At 37.1% G+C, this 16,230-nt stretch overlaps 1 protein-coding gene across 5 annotated transcripts; it reads right to left on the reverse strand.

The window, feature by feature from the left end:
- Positions 1–830: 830 nt before the first annotated feature.
- LOC116165288 (E3 ubiquitin-protein ligase Siah1-like) lies at positions 831–14,347 on the reverse strand. Of its 5 annotated transcripts, XM_031479583.1 has the most exons (6): positions 14,146–14,347; positions 13,993–14,040; positions 8,319–8,591; positions 3,281–3,456; positions 2,809–3,065; positions 831–2,760 (listed from the first exon to the last, which is right to left on the reverse strand). In XM_031479583.1, exons 3-6 carry the CDS (start codon positions 8,587–8,589, stop codon positions 2,577–2,579), a joined length of 888 nt encoding a protein of 295 aa, XP_031335443.1. In that variant the 5' UTR covers positions 8,590–8,591; positions 13,993–14,040; positions 14,146–14,347; the 3' UTR covers positions 831–2,576. The 5 variants fall into 5 exon arrangements, with proteins under 5 accessions (XP_031335443.1, XP_031335445.1, XP_031335441.1 ...); XM_031479585.1 differs by lacking the exons at positions 13,993–14,040; positions 14,146–14,347 and adding an exon at positions 13,561–13,738; XM_031479581.1 differs by lacking the exons at positions 13,993–14,040; positions 14,146–14,347 and adding an exon at positions 13,405–13,547.
- Positions 14,348–16,230: the final 1,883 nt, after the last annotated feature.

Raw genomic sequence — 16,230 nt, forward strand, 5'->3', positions numbered from 1 at the left:
CGCACATCTGATATTTGCAATATGCGATATATCTGCCTTTACTTGAAGCACGTGGTTAAAATTTCAAAAAAATTTCTATAAATATGAAAGTTAGCATTGCAGTATGCGCATGCGCATCACGTACACCTGATGATTACAATATGCGATATGTTTGCCTTGACTTTGTTTTGATTTTATTAGCAGTCTTGGCTCAGGTGCCAGAGCTATAAGCTACCGAATTAAAAAAAAACTAACTAAATATATTGAAAACTGCAATAGTAGTTGCCGAGGGATGGAGAAAGTGGCCTTAATAGCGCCTTCCAACAGGAGTTGTAAAATGCCCTAAAAAATGTTTGTTTTAGTGTCATGCAACAAGTATTATTTTTTCTACACACCAACTTGTTACACCCTTGTTGCATTACCATTTGGATTAGGTAATTAAAGTTTGTATTTATTGACTTTACGTATGACTCAATGTCAGTCGTTCAGTCAGTTATATGAGTATAATAAGAACACGATAGCTAAAGAAAAAACAAATATACTTCAGCCGTGTTCTTATTGTAGATAAGATACTCATATAACTGTATTATTGACTTAGTCCTCCTTTTATTACTAGAAACGAAATGGTTTGTTACTGAATAAGACAAGTTAATGTTAAGTACATTAAGTAAAAAATAAACACAATAATCATAATTTTATTTTTATTAAGTAAATCCTAAATATATTTGGAATTATATACATTGGTAATATTTAGTGAAATGAAATTTCCTATATAACCTTAATACAATGGATAGCTTATCACAAAAAATAGAGTATCTGTACTGTACGCAGTCACCAATGGTAATGATGCATGTCTGCACTTATTACAATGTTTGTAGTAACTAAGTAAGGCAACATGTACATTAATGAACATATTACTTTAATCGATGTGTAACAAATTAGTTATTTTTGTATTAATAGACCGCCACCAAATAATAATCGGCGATTTGGTAGCATTTTAATATTATTCAAACGCTATTTCAGATAATGAATAATGTATGTACGTACAGATCTACTCTAGAATAAATCTGCTTTAGGGCAATCATTTTGTTTATTCATAGATACAACTCTAACTAAGCTTCGAGTATATTTATACATATAAGTATAAGTACCTATATATGTGAGTTTTATTCGCGTTATAAAAATGTTAATCTGTCTGTCAGTCACCCCGTTTTCTTCAGACATGAATAGGGTTGTTAGACCTGGAGTATAGAAATTGGGGACCTGTAATGATCTGAGCAACCTTGGAAGCCTGTATGGCGGGACAAAGAGGATACGAGGTGAGATTTGGGTTGTAAAGAGAGACTCGAAGGTAAAATTTGAAAATGCGACTTTTAGATTGATGATTATAAGACGGAAAATAAAAATAATTGAAGCTGTCAGCCATCAAATAGCAATATTGTCTAGTTGATTGTACCTAATGCATAAATTCATGACTATCTACTTATGACACCAGGATTGATTTCTAATCGGGACAACTCTAAAAACGAAACGTAAAAATGCAAATATTTTGTATTGTATTGCTACAAGACTCACAACAGGACTCTACATAACGCAACAAGTATATCACAAGCACAACAAAACAAAACTAATGTAGCAGTAGAGACCAAAGTTATTCCAGTTCATCAGGGTGTGTCAAGAACGTAAAATAGTGATACAAGATTGTTAAAAAACTCGCATATACAGGAAATGCTGCTGATAAGTTTTGCTTACAATACTTTTATTAGTCTGATGGTAAAATTAATTTGGCCTAAACATGCCCTAATGTTGTTAATTGCGCAGAGTTGTTATAGACACTTTATAAAAATTTAATACAGTTTAGTCAAATTTGCAAAATATCGAGATAGTCGATGTCGATTACAAATTTTTGGTAAAAATACACTTACGTGATCTTTGCAAGCTTGGCTAAAATGTAGAACAACGTATAAAAAGTGATAAATCAAAATATGTTATAATATTTATCACATTTGCAATGTTAATTGCTCAAAAGTAACTTAGACTCTTATACCATTCCTATTAAAAACAACTAATTGAAAACATAAATAAGTAATAAATTATAGGGTAAGCGTGCAAAGAGAAGACCAATTTGGCCCTAACAACGATGTTGAGGTTAAGGTTCCGATATGTAAGAACAAGAGTACGTAATTAATAAGTATGACAGCCGAAATAAAAGTTAGGAACCTGACTGTCAATAGCTCTCCATTGTATAAACAAAGAAATCATCAATAAGGCGTATTGTGATTGTAAAAACATGTAAAGTTACAAACCAGATTGTTTTCACCTTAAAAAAACACTACAAAACTTACGTTTATTAAACAGCACTATAACTAGTTAACAACACATGAAGTACAATTCAATATCATATGTGAGATTACGTACTTGATCTGCAAAACGGCTTTGTTATTTGTTTACTCAGTCAAACGTTCTCGTTTGCAACTTTCAGTTCTCAGGTCTGACGAACAGTCTTTAAGAAACGCCATAAACGAAAGTATTGATACAAATCATGAATAATTAAAGAACGAAATAAACCCACTTTTAACAAATAATGCAACTTTGCCTTAGCAAACTACGGATATGGTAACATTTATACCCAGATTGCCGTTATTATCGGCGAATAATTGAGCTATCGACGTGTCAAAAACAAGACAATCAGAGCCCATAATTGCAGAGGCCACACCTTCATGACTGGAGCGAGGCATGGCTTCCCACGTCAAACGGCGCCGGTTCCCATTCAGCTCGAGTCTAATGGAAATGTTAAGAACATTAAAAGATTATGCGAATGAATATTACCGATATGCAAAGTGCTCGGCCTGCTTCCGTGACCCGATCAGCTGTACTATCGCGAAGAACTGAGTATGTCCATCACACTTCTCTTGCTTTTCGAGAACTAGCATGAAATGGTGGCCAAAGCAACTCTGCATCATTACCCAATCCACAGCGCCGGGCAAGTTTATATCTGTTGCTAAAAATACTATGTCTTCGCCATTCAGTGTAGTTATGTTTTTATGTACGTGCTGTAGATGACCCATTACTTTTTCTAATTGTCCCTATGCAATCCCAACAAAAAATTAAAACAATTACATTTCTATTGTACATTCAACCAAAGGATCAGCAAAAATCTCCCAGTTTGGATCCCTACACGGCAGCACTTAATCTGGTAAACATCTTTCTTACAGTTATCATTTTTATCAACAGAATCCTGTAGAAACTATGAGATTTTGACTTTATTTCATGTACACTCTGTATTTATAATGAAACGTACCTGCCACGAACAGGAAGCACCTGGACATGGACAACTGTAAGGCCTGAACTCGCATATCTCCTCGTGTTCGGCTTTTTCGTTTAATCCTAGAGATACCCTGCACCCAGTTTGTTTGTGTTTACATGGAAACATAAGATTGTTTGCTACTTTTTCCATGGCCAGATTTCGAATATTGCCTGGAAACAATGTGAGTAATATTACGTATTTTATAAAATTGTGTGAATCAGGGTGCGAATGTACACCACTAAAACACCTGCTTGCACATATTACTGTACCATCTTAGTTTAATATGAAATCGTCGGTTTTCTCAAAATACTTCCTTACAATCTTCACTGTGTATCATTTCTATTCCACAAATGCACCAAAAGAAAGTTAAAAATGATAGTTACACCCATGACACTTCTATCCCTTGCACTGGAAACTCAACCCTCGACTATCCACTAATTATTACCACTACTGAAAGAACTTTCCCTCGGCTAAGAGTACAACTGCATCCGCTTGCTTTTCCACTTTGTCAAGCTAAATTAAAATTTTGCATGCTCACTGTAAGTGTAGCACTGTCCGTCATCCTGTCGATCCTTTAAACCAAATCCTATGACCAAGACCAAAACTATTCCGAATACACCATCATATCATCAAGCGCCTAACAAGACCAATCCTTCCCAAGGAGCAGCTCAAAATCATCGCCAATTTTGAACATAAATATTTTGAGCAAATCTCAGTATCAAAGAAACTTAAAGTGCAGGTAACTGTTGCGAAATATTCGGAATCCACTGATGGTAATTCCAACCACTACACTCATCCAAAAAAACAAATTGGGGTGGGTAGTCGCAGGCAAACTCCCACTGAGTCACTTGTTACCTATGTACATCCACTGTGGTGTCCTTAGACTTGTGAGAACAATTAGAAAATTTTGGCTGACAGAAGAAGTACCTAACCCAAGATCATCCTTAACTCCTGATGAAGTTACTTGTGAGGATTTATTTACATCATCAACTTATCCCAACCAGGATAGTCGGTTTGTGGTCAGGATCCCTCTTAGGGATGAGCCGTGTGAGTCAAAATGCAGGGCTAGGAATAGACTGTTGGCATTGAAGCGGAAATTTGCTTGAAACCCCTCCTTCAGGGCCCAATATGTTGATTTCATGTGTCAGTACGAGCGACTTTGGAACATGGTTAAAAATTCCTCAAATATTGATAACACGTCATTTTTTCTACCACACCATGTAGTTCTAAATGAACGGAGCTCAACAACAAAGCTTCGAGTTGTATTTGCTGGATCTGCTTCCTCAGATACAGGAGTATCCCTTAATGATATACAAATTTCGGGACCAATAGTGCAGGAAGACCTCTTCTCCTTCGGTTCAGACAGCACAAATACTTAGTGCGAACAGACATTTATAAAATGTATAATGTCTTCAACCAATTCTATGGTGGAAAACCTCGACAAACCCATTTGAACATTTCAATTAACCACCACCACTTATGGGAAAACATCGACTTCATATTTAGCCAGCCGATGTCACAAGCAACTGTCCACAGAACATTTGAACCAAAATCCAATAACTTCAGTGACAATTGCCCCCAACCGCTATGTCGATGATCTCCTAGGCGGCCATCCTTAATTCCGCTGCATTCCCGCTTAGCAAATGGATGTCCAATTCATCTGACTTGTTACAGAGCATTGGAGTTGGCGAGGGTTAACTTTGGTGACAACACAGTAACACAAATCCACATACCTAGGACTCTATTGGAACTGTCAAAGCGGCTCTCTGCAATTCAGTATAATTCAAGATTCCGAGGTGCAAACTGTGGCCAAGAGATCAATCCTATCTGACATTGCTCGCGTATTTGATCCACCCAGTCTTCTCAGTCCATCCACAATTATGGCCAAGGTCATTCTCCAAAAACTAATTATCATCGGTCAAAGCCGTTCCACTTGACATACATACAGCATGGCGCCAATTCCAGCGTGAGTTCCTCAATCTAAATATACTTCGGATACCGCGATTAACAAGGTCCCAAATCCATGGCTGTAACAATGCCTCCAAGAACGCCTATGGAGTTGTGGTGTACTTATGTAGTAGCACCAACTCCTGTGGAGATGTGACTGTTCAACTCCTATTTGTTTATTTATTATCCCTCTCTTGTTCTGGGCCCTCAACAGGCTTGCGCCCAATTACAGAGTGACCCGCATAATGCTTTTTAGAGGTGTCTCCGCAGAAGGTCTAAAGTTGTTTATACTGCTCCGATATTTACCTCACAAATTAGGAAAACTGCAGGAAAACCTAATTCAGAGTAACTGGCAGAATGCTCAAAACTGGTCTAAGGCAATTCCCATCTCTGCCACAGATGAGAAATTCACCTCAACCCAGGTTCAAACACCTGACCTCCGGATTTATAGCGCAACACTTTATCATTGAACCACAAAGTCAGTCCGGCTATGCGCCAAGGGGCGTGTTGCTGCCTTACACACCTGGAGTTGTGTGGTGTGTTACTACTAGTGAATACAGTAAATATAACTAAGGACGACTGCTTCCTGTGGTACGATTCCTGTGGTCCTACACTGGATCAATATGCATTCTGCATTACTCCAAACCTCTGTATCAAACAGATCAGCCCTCATTCAGGAATTAATGCAACTTCGTATGTGGCTACATGTCAGGAGCGCTGATAACCCGGAACATTTGGTGTCAATAACACTTGGTGGCATGGCACAGAATGGTTGATAGCAAATTAGTCGATGTCCAATTACTCGAGGGAAGGGCGCCAAAGGGTCTAGTGGTACAAGGGTCCTCAGTGGATTATCTATTTGATGCATTTGACAACTGCCAAACCGTTACTTAACAAGTATTGAGGTTCACCATTACTTACTAATGTTAGCCAAGATGGCACAGAAAGGTGAGTTTCGAGCCAAACCCAACTTGCTCAACGCCGAAACTTCAGTAAAACCTCAAAGTACATTCAATCAGCTGACACGACACAGGGGCGATTACCAAACCCGGCGTTACACGTAGACAAGAAATTCCCGATTGTACTGTCATCACCTCATATACTAACTAAATTACTGATACAAAATGAAATTGGCATACTCGGCCATGCCTATCCTCAGCAGATTCTTGCGTCTATCCGCGATACATTTGGACCGCTACAAGGGAGTAAATTGGCAAAAACGGTCGTACACCAACGCATTATTTGTTCTCGATTTAATCCTTGCGTCATTAACCCACTCATGGGACCTCTATTACGCCATCCGGCTCCAGACTAATACCTCAGTCTCTCCACATACTTTTTCCCCCCATCTTCTTTACCACACATCAATCCATCAAAATGAATTGTTCTCTCTTGTAATTTTCGTTACTTTTCTTTCCTTATTCTTGCTCCTCTGTGCCTTTCCTTCTTGGTTTATCCACTCTTCTTTGATCTCATCCCTCTTTTTCAACTATGTCAGCTTCTTGCTCAAACCAACCATGTGATCGTCAAGCCGATTCTTCAACATCTCATTATCCTATTGTAAAGATCTAATTTCCAAACTAAGGCCACTTACGTCTTCCTTAGTAACGACGTTATCTTACATCTAACCTAGCAGCCAACCAGAACAAGTACGCCCTTGCACTTATGCAACCAGTTCTACAGGATTGTCAGGCAAATCGAGCAAATAACAAGATAAATCTAGCAAGTTTGATTGATTGTGCTAAGTTTAACTGATAAATAAAAAATTCGATGTCATTTAACGAAGAAATAGCACTGACCAACACCAATTTTATTTAATAGTAAAAGTTGTACCTCACAAAGTCCCGATGTTAATGACTCAACAAGTTCATAAAAAGCAAAACAAATAGGTGACACTACACTCAAAATTATTAATTCACAGTTAAAGAAATGCAATGAAAAAATTCAGACAGTAAACAGAAATTAGATATTTATAACACCAGATCAGGCTGACCAACACACAATAAAGTATCTACTTTTTGTAATCATAGAAGCTTAATGACTAACCTAACCTTGTCTACAGACAAGAGAAAAAAAACAAGGGAAGCGTTTTTTGAGACCAGTTTGGTGCCCTAGAGAAAAATCACTCAAGCCACAAATGGTTTCACGGTAGCACAGAAATTCTCTCTCCCTTTCACTACCAACACAACTTGTAGAACCTGGCACCAATATTGTACAAGCTCCCTAGAAATAAGACCCGCTTCTTTTCTCATTTTGTTAATCCTATGCGCTGATTAAGAAACGTTCAAACTCTTACGATCTTACGAAATCCTCCTGTTTTGTCAATAACATCCCCAAGAACACTCTTCCAGAGTAATCCATGCCCATTTACAACACTCCTCTTTCACGAGTTAATTTGCTGATATTCTATTCGCATCTGCAAAACCTTCATCCATCCTTTGATTATCAAGCACAACTATACTATATTAATAGTAATTTCTAGAAAAGATCTATCCTTTCCAATGGATGAATTCAATGCAAAAACAGAGATGCATCATCATTAAATTTCAGAAAACCTCTTTAAAACCGCGCCCAAATTAGATTACAGTTAAATGAACTAAATTATTAGTGCACATTAGATCGCAAAAAATCTGTTCACATTAAACAATCAAACAAACAGGATACTACCTCTTCTACGTCGTAGCATGAGCTGGAAATGTTTGTTTGTACGCTTCCTTCTATAACTCTCAATTCTATGGTCCGGTGTGAGTACTACAAAATATCCATTAGGTCCACTTTCCATTTTCAATTTATATATTGAAGGGCGACTCAAACAAAAGAAATGCAGCACTTAGATCACAGCCGAAGTACTTTATGTAACTTGCATCAACAACCACCTGCCAACTCTTGATAATCACACAAAGAACATGGAATCTAATTAGTGGAGGTAGATTAACAAATTAATCACATACACCTGAGAATAGGTATTTGATTTGTTTTATTTATAATGTGGAATGTTGTATATGATAAAATATACCTATCAGGATATCACGATAAAGGGTATTTAATTGCAAAGAAATATTTCATTGCGTAACCCCTAACTTACCTAACGTTCCCCGGCACGTAGGGCAACAAGATAACTTCGGCCTACAACTTGCGCATACAAGGTGTCCGACATGGCATTGCATAATCGGAGGTAGTACAATCTCGAAACACACTGGACATTCAAATAGTGCCGCTAACTCGTCGGTCAATGTACCGGGGCTTGTTGGCATAATCGGTAATTGATTTGTCGCGCTGGCCGTCCCACCTGAGCTTGATGGTTCACCACTGGTATTGTTGCCACGACCCCGCTTCTGCATTTGGAGTTGAGCCATGGCTAAAAAGATTAAGTAGTTTAAAATTAAATTGATCCAAAATCGAACCAATTTTTCACCTTTATACCTTATGCCCATTTGAAATAATTATAGGACGACACACAATGAGTATTCGTAAAATTGAAGATATGTTTCTACATGATATAAACAGGTCAAACACGGCTTTTTCTGAACCAAAGGTTACCTTTGAAGAATTAATTTTAGTGTTCCTAAGATAAGGAGCGGAGCCACCCAAATTTTTGATGCACGTGGGGAGGGGGAGGGGGGTAAACCTTGGTGATATTTGAGGTTAATAACTGTTCAAGTTTAGGTACTAAGTCAAGTTTGGTATCATTTTCAACTAAATCATCAAAGATGTAGAATTCAATTCTGGAATAAAAATTGCATCAATCTATAGCTATACTAACACAAGAAATTTTGAAAAGAGACTGAATAAAAATTAAGTTTAGAGAGCAACCCTCCGCTACTTTATATACACAACGAGCGCTTACAGAGAGTAACTGCTTTCTCCGACACACCCTTTTCGATATATTCGCTCTTAAAGTTTTGACATCACCCATGAATATATTTCTTCCAAACGTCCCAATCGCTCTTTGTGAGTACCCTCTTCCGATACTTCACTCTTGAGATATAAGAAATTATTACAGATCACGATAAGGAATCGAGGATTAGGACTGTGGGTGATAAAAATTAATTCCTTTTGTTGAGACTTTTCATTAGAGTACCATGAAGGATAACACGAATTCCTTCTCCAACTCCACAATTTTGATAAGGGGTCGAGGAACAGGACTGTGGTTGGTAGAAAACTGTTTCATTAACACCTTTAATTTGAATACCATGAAAGATAAAACCAATCTCTGAACACTACCCCTGCTCTCACCCATTCATCTCGAAAAGGAGTTGCAGAGGAGAGTTATAGTTTCTAGAAACCAATTCCTTTCTATTTTAAGTGGCACCCACTAAAGGCATGCGTACGCAAAATCCGAGACAAATGGGCCGCACATGTAAAAGTTATGCACGTTTTAACCCCTCCCTTTCATTTAAGGCAACAAAATTTCATGACTCTGGCAGGCCTGAAAAATTCTCAGAATAAAGAAGAACTTCTCGGATACTACACACTTCAGAATAAGATGGTAAACGAAATATCGCTAAACATGAAAACATCACGTTTAATTAGAGCTCGCTAAGGCAGCTTATTTATAACAGGGGTGTGCGACCCACACAAAACAGACTTCGTACTTGACCTCAAAGCAAGTCCGAAAATTAGGGCAGTCTATCGAGTTATTGTTACTGTTCGACAAAGGCCCATTTTAAATTGTATAGTGTTTAAAAACCAAAAGAGCAAGAGACAATACTTTAATTAATATAATACAATAGAGGGATAATAAATTAAAAAATAAACAAAAGAGAAAGATCCCACGGGTCCCAATTAAATCCATTTTTTTAAAAATCAAAAGAGCAGGGGACAAAGAAAAAAAAACAAAAAAGCATTCGAGAATGATAAAAAAACATTCCGATGAAAAAAAACCAGAGCAGGGAGGGGATAAAAATCTTATTTAAAAAAAAACACGAAAGAGCAACTGGGGACGATGTTCCCATTTAATGAAGAAGAAATAAGAAAAAATATCCGTTTCAGGGGATTTATTGGGGTTCAACTGCACCTGCATAAGCAGTCATTTGTTTTGTTGCGGTAAACTTTTCGACTTCCAGTTTGGTAATCTTATATTTGAATGTCACTTAATTAATTTATACACAGGGTGCCATGTTTATCTTGAGACAGTCGATTGTTGTAAATAGCAGCAAAAAAAGAATTTTTTTGTCAAAATGATGAAAATTACACACAAGTTACCTATACATTTTTGAGTGTAGTATATTTTTACAGTCACAATTTTGGTGCACCTAAGGATGGTGTCCCAGAATTCAACATGGTCCTATGTGGCAACTAAAGGTAAAACGAATTTTCTGGTTTTGTTTAAAACGTGATAATAACTCTTTAATTACGCAACTTTTGCCTAATTTGACCCTCTTCGTCAGAGCCGTCCATAGCAAATGCGAGGCCTGGAGCGAAATATTTTTTCGGGGCCTTTTTTTTCAACGATTACCAGAGGGATCGAGGGGGAGCGCGGGTGAATTGAAATGTTTGTTTATCTTAATTTGTTCAGATAGAAAACAAAAACAAACGAAAATTACACTTATTTGTTGCTATGGGAAAGAAAGAATTTAATTTGCGGTCAGTTACCTTTGTGACAATCTTGTGATAGAGAAAATTAATTTATTGATTCTTATCTGATTTTACTGCCAAAATGGTTGATACACTAGCCGAAAGAGTGGAAATTATTCTAATTTTATCGAAAACGATTCCAGCGATTTTAAAAAATCAAACGTCAAAATAAAGGACTTCGAACGACCTTTCAAACAAGCTATTACTTGGTACCATTTGTCATTTAAAATTTTTCAAGGAATAACCCTGGGGGCAGAAGGTGAAGTAGTTTTTGGTTAAAAAGTTGTCCCCCTTGACAACACAAATCTTTTGACGTGAGAAGTTTTCAAATGAACACCCTGTATATTTTAGGCACGTATATCTGCACATTATTATATTATTTTCATTCAACCAAAACTTTTACTTATTTTTTGGCGCGAGTAAAAGCTTCCCGCGAGGCCTTCCTAAGGCGCGAGGCCTGGAGCGGCCGCTCCACTCGCTCCACCCTAAAGACGGCTCTGCTCTTCGTATCCTCTACAGTGGTTTCCGAACTCCGAGATCCCGGACACAGTGTATAGGAGGTGTTCAAAAAGTTACAGTAAAGAACGTTTAGGTAAGCTTTTGTTCTATTCTCCAGTGGACTGGATCACTCAGACACGTGGGGGAAATGAGATTCCCACTCACTATATTTCTTATCCACTTCACTTCGTTAGAGACAACTATCATTGAATAAAGAATCTGAAATTATTCAATGCTACTATGTAGAGAAGCGCGAGAGAATATTTTTAGTGGAGCACGTGTTCCGTAATATCGGAAAATTTAAGGGAACCAGAAACCACGTGAGAAGCAAGGCCTTCGATATCAGAAGAAAACTTTCTTGATGTTGTGGACTCCCACCAAATCAGTAAAATGATTATTCCAGGAGATCCAAGTGCCAAGGACTACACCACTGACCGTTCTGCAAAAAAGATTGAAATTCTTTCCATACACAGTGCCCATATGTTCCCACGCCTTTGGGCGACATTTCCGTATTGTTGAGTGTTATTTATGCATTGTAGTAAACATTAATAAAATGACACGTACATCAAAAATGTTGTTTTCAGTCACTTTTCGGAAATCCAGTATCACTACATTTTTGAAAGAGAGAAAATACAAAAATATACTGGGTGTCCTAAATTATAGAATCCTATTGGCCACCGAATACTTGAGAGCAACTTATGCAGCAATTAAAAACCAAAATTTCTCCAATGTTGCTTACTAACCTTTTCCTCTAAAGCTCAATTTACATTATACTTTTTTCGTCTAGAAACTTTGAGTAGACCTTGTACTAGATCCGACACTATACTAGAAATTTAAATTTACCTTTTTTTGTTTCAATGGCAGTGCTGCCAATTTCCGAAAACAAATCTCAATATTGTACATTTTGAGGTTAATTTAAATTGCTTGGAAACAAACATGAATAACAAGCAAAAGAAATTCATTTTTGCTATGTACATGTACCCAATTCAAGAGACTTATATTTGAGGTTATGTTCAAGAGTATAAAAATAAAGTTGTTGGCAGCACGGAATTTGTTCTAATTTGGTGCTAGTGCGCAAGTGACAAGTACGTTAGTTGGATGGAAAATGGGTCTGGATCGAGTTTCAAATCTAGTTTCTAGATTAGAAACTTGGACGGAATTTTCGGATTTACATTGTCAAAATGTTAACAAGTTCGTCTAGTACAAGTTCTAGTCAAAGTTTGTAGACGAAAAAAGTATAATGTAAATTGCACAAATTTGGTGCAATTTTTAAATGTGGTGTCAGTTGGTGCACAGGGTGTGTTTTTATTTTTTTTGTTGGAAAAGTTTAAGTAGGCCACAATTTGAAAATCCATTACCATAGGGTGTAGCAGTCACGTGATCTTAGCGCAATTAATAAGAATAACTGTACAAAAAGCAATAGACATGAATCAGATAAAGGGGCAAAATAAAACCTAAATTGTGTACATTTTGGCTGGTCAAATACTAAATCATGGGAGTGTGTAGAAATATTCATTGCAGACGCCAATGATGTCCAAATTATCTTTATGAAACAAATCGCAAACCGAAACAGACAAACATTACGTATTTGAAGTTAACTCTTTACTCTGTTTCGTGTCAACACTTTTTCTGGTGCACCAATAAACGAACGCTTTAGAACAAAAATAGGGATCCAAACACATCGATCATAAATGTAAGGAAATTCGTAAATAATTTTTTTGGGTGTGGATTTTGTAGTAATAACTTGACGTTCTTTATCAATAATTTTAAAGAATACCTGTCAAGAACCAAAAGGACATTTTCCCCGCAAGGAACCACAGCCACAACGTCCATGCGCAAGCTAGAAAAGGTCCCCAAAAATACTCCATTTCGGTTGTCATTTCTGTTAATCCGCACACTGCTTTGCTCACTACTAAACTAAACTGCCAAGCAACAAACGTGTTAATTCACAATGACTTTCAGCTCGATTCCTTAACAGCTGAATGAATCAGAGTATAGCACTACAGGTATGCAATGGTGATACGATGACTAAGAAAATAGATTTGCAATTCACACATTGTATGCACTTGTAAACAACAACAACGTTTGTTACCTACTAATTTTTCCATGTAAGGCACCGAAGTCGATACAACTTCTAAGAACATAAAACAGAGCTAGTTCTTCTTTGTTAACTCTGAACATGACCAGTCCAAATCGTTTAATTTACAATCCACAAATGTGTTCTGTGTGAATGATCTAATACGAATACTCACAGTTTACTGCTGCAAAATTTTAAATCCAAATACACAACACTAAAGCAAAATAATTCACGAGTAAGTGCATGACTGCCAATCACTTACACGTTACTTGCCATTACTGTTATCAGGTAGGCAACTACAATGCGGTCATATAAAATCTAAACAATGACTTTAACTTTCGTTTTCCGAATGCAATTTCTTGATAAATCAATCACAGTGAACTGATTTTGCAGATTTTTTTACAAATCGTTAAAATCCTAAACAATACTTTTTATTGCCATTTTTATGAGATTAGTTTACTGTTCCCAATTAACAGAATTTTATTACTTATCCAACCTTTAATAACACATTTTACACTAATTGCACTAGTTAATTCGAGACTGCCCCTTATTGTATTAATATTCAAAATACAGAAAATTGCAATAACGAAGTAAATCTCATACTTACTTAAGGAAGATTAATTCTTATTTGTGATCATAAAATGAGTTTTGAGACCTAAAAAGAAAACAAAAAATTACATAATTCTCATGAATTGGGTTTATGGTAAATGTTTATATTGGAAATATAAATAAAAGTTTCAGGCCTGCTCCAGCTACTTACTTATTTATAAATATTTCAAGGGATAACACTTTAACTTATATTACGAAACCATCAGAACGAAATTTAATTTTTCGTCTGCGTGTATTCTTTTTAAACATACTGATAAGTTTTTTATAAATGCATTTATCAATGATCCATTTCATTTACAACTTCACGCCATATTTGCACCACACAAAAATTACATTTACATTTTTGAGTCGAAAAATGTGTCAAAATGAACTGACGTATTATATACTCTGTGCTCTTCATATAACTATATATAGGGCGCGTCAAAATGAATAACCGTGTAGGCTTGACAATTTTTGTGGTTTACGCGATTTACTTAATAAATGATCTTCGCAATTTAGCGGAAGCATTGTTTATTCATTAAATAGACAATGGCGGTAGTCAACTCAGACAGCTTAGTTTAACATGCGAAACAGAAGCCATGTCCACAGTAACCACGTATCATGCGCCATAGCTAAGCGTAGGCGTAAATGACCAAATTGTTTGTGCCCGTGTAGAAAGCTAGGTATTTTTTAAACAAATAAATAAATTATATCTTTCATTATAATTTGCATACAACTTGACTTGATAATCTATCTATGTGTACTTAAATAAATAATTATGTCGGTACTCGTTAGATTTATGCATAGAATGATTAGGCTAAAGCCCCCCGTAGGCAAACAACAGAGGCGACATCACCAATGGCGAATACAAAAGTCTATCCAAACGTTCTGACAGTTACTCCACATAGTAGTCCAACTCATCAGTCGATCAAGGATACCGAAACCTAAAACCCTGTAGTGAGATACCAGTTAGGATTGGAACAGAATGTGGTTCGACAACAATGGCTCATCAGTCATCAGACACCCTCCAGTTTGTGATCATGCGAGCTCTTGAAAAGGAGCCCAACGTCAGGGCTGCTCCCTGATTGAAAACATTCAAATAAGTTGTTGGCAAGTACACAGTATCTACACCAGAAGATGGTCGCACATTGAGTTCGTGTCCGGGTTGCTCCACGCAACATGACATGCGTTAGCATCACGGCCAACCACAAGAGGAAGTCACTATTTCGACGGTACTTATAAACTCATCACAGTCAACTCTCTCGTAGAGGTGGAACCTTTAGAATCACCAAGTGCCATCTTTGAGCTGAAGTCTTAGACTTACAGGCACAAGATCCCTGAAACACAAATCACCAACCATTGAATAAGACTTGATTCATCTATTGACATAAATGCAATTTCTAGGAACCAGTTGGCTGCCCTAGGCCCCTTGTCAAAGCCAAAAACCGCCACACGAGCCAGACGTTCGTCGACATCTTGATCGACCTCTGAGGGAGCCGGAAGTAAGCCCGACGCCCCTTCGAGATCGGTAGCGATGGATTGAGCCCTCCCTTTCCTGGCGTAGGCGGATCACCCGCTTTCATAAAAATTGTTACGTGCGAGAGCCACGCATACGCCTGGAAGTTCTGGGACTTGAGTGCCTATAATCGACATCGGTGAAAGAACGTTCTCGATCAGTAGGGTTGCCACATTGAATTCCGGTACACCATCCCTCCCTGAACCAAAATTGAGTCCGGATAAAAAATATACCACCATTCAAAAATTTGTTCGGAGGTTTTTTATTGTTATTATATTTAATTTTTTTAATGTCTAGTAAAGGCAACCATATCACACATTGTAAAAATCAGACGTGCGCATGCGCACACTGCGTAATGTCAACTCAGATATATGCTTCTATTAAAAACAAGCATATTGCATTGCATATTCTAAAAATCAAATGTGCGCATGCGCAAAGTCAACTTTATTGTTTATGGAAATATTTCTTTGTCATTGTAACCACAGATGTGTCTAGTAAACACAAGCATATCGCATACTGTAAAAATGAGACCTGCGCAATGTCAACTTTTGATTTATAGATATATTTTTGAAATTTGATAACCACAGATTCTTGTAGTGAAGGCAAACATATCCGTTACATAACCTTTCAGGAAATACTGATCAATTCATGGAAAATGTGCTAAGTACAAGTAACCAAGAAGCTGATGTCTGTCTCTGATCAAGGAGTGGCAGACTACATGCTCGGTAGTTACATCTGCCT

The sequence above is a fragment of the Photinus pyralis genome, unplaced genomic scaffold, assembly GCF_008802855.1.
Source record: "Photinus pyralis isolate 1611_PpyrPB1 unplaced genomic scaffold, Ppyr1.3 Ppyr1.4_LG3a, whole genome shotgun sequence".
NCBI lineage: Eukaryota > Metazoa > Arthropoda > Insecta > Coleoptera > Lampyridae > Photinus > Photinus pyralis.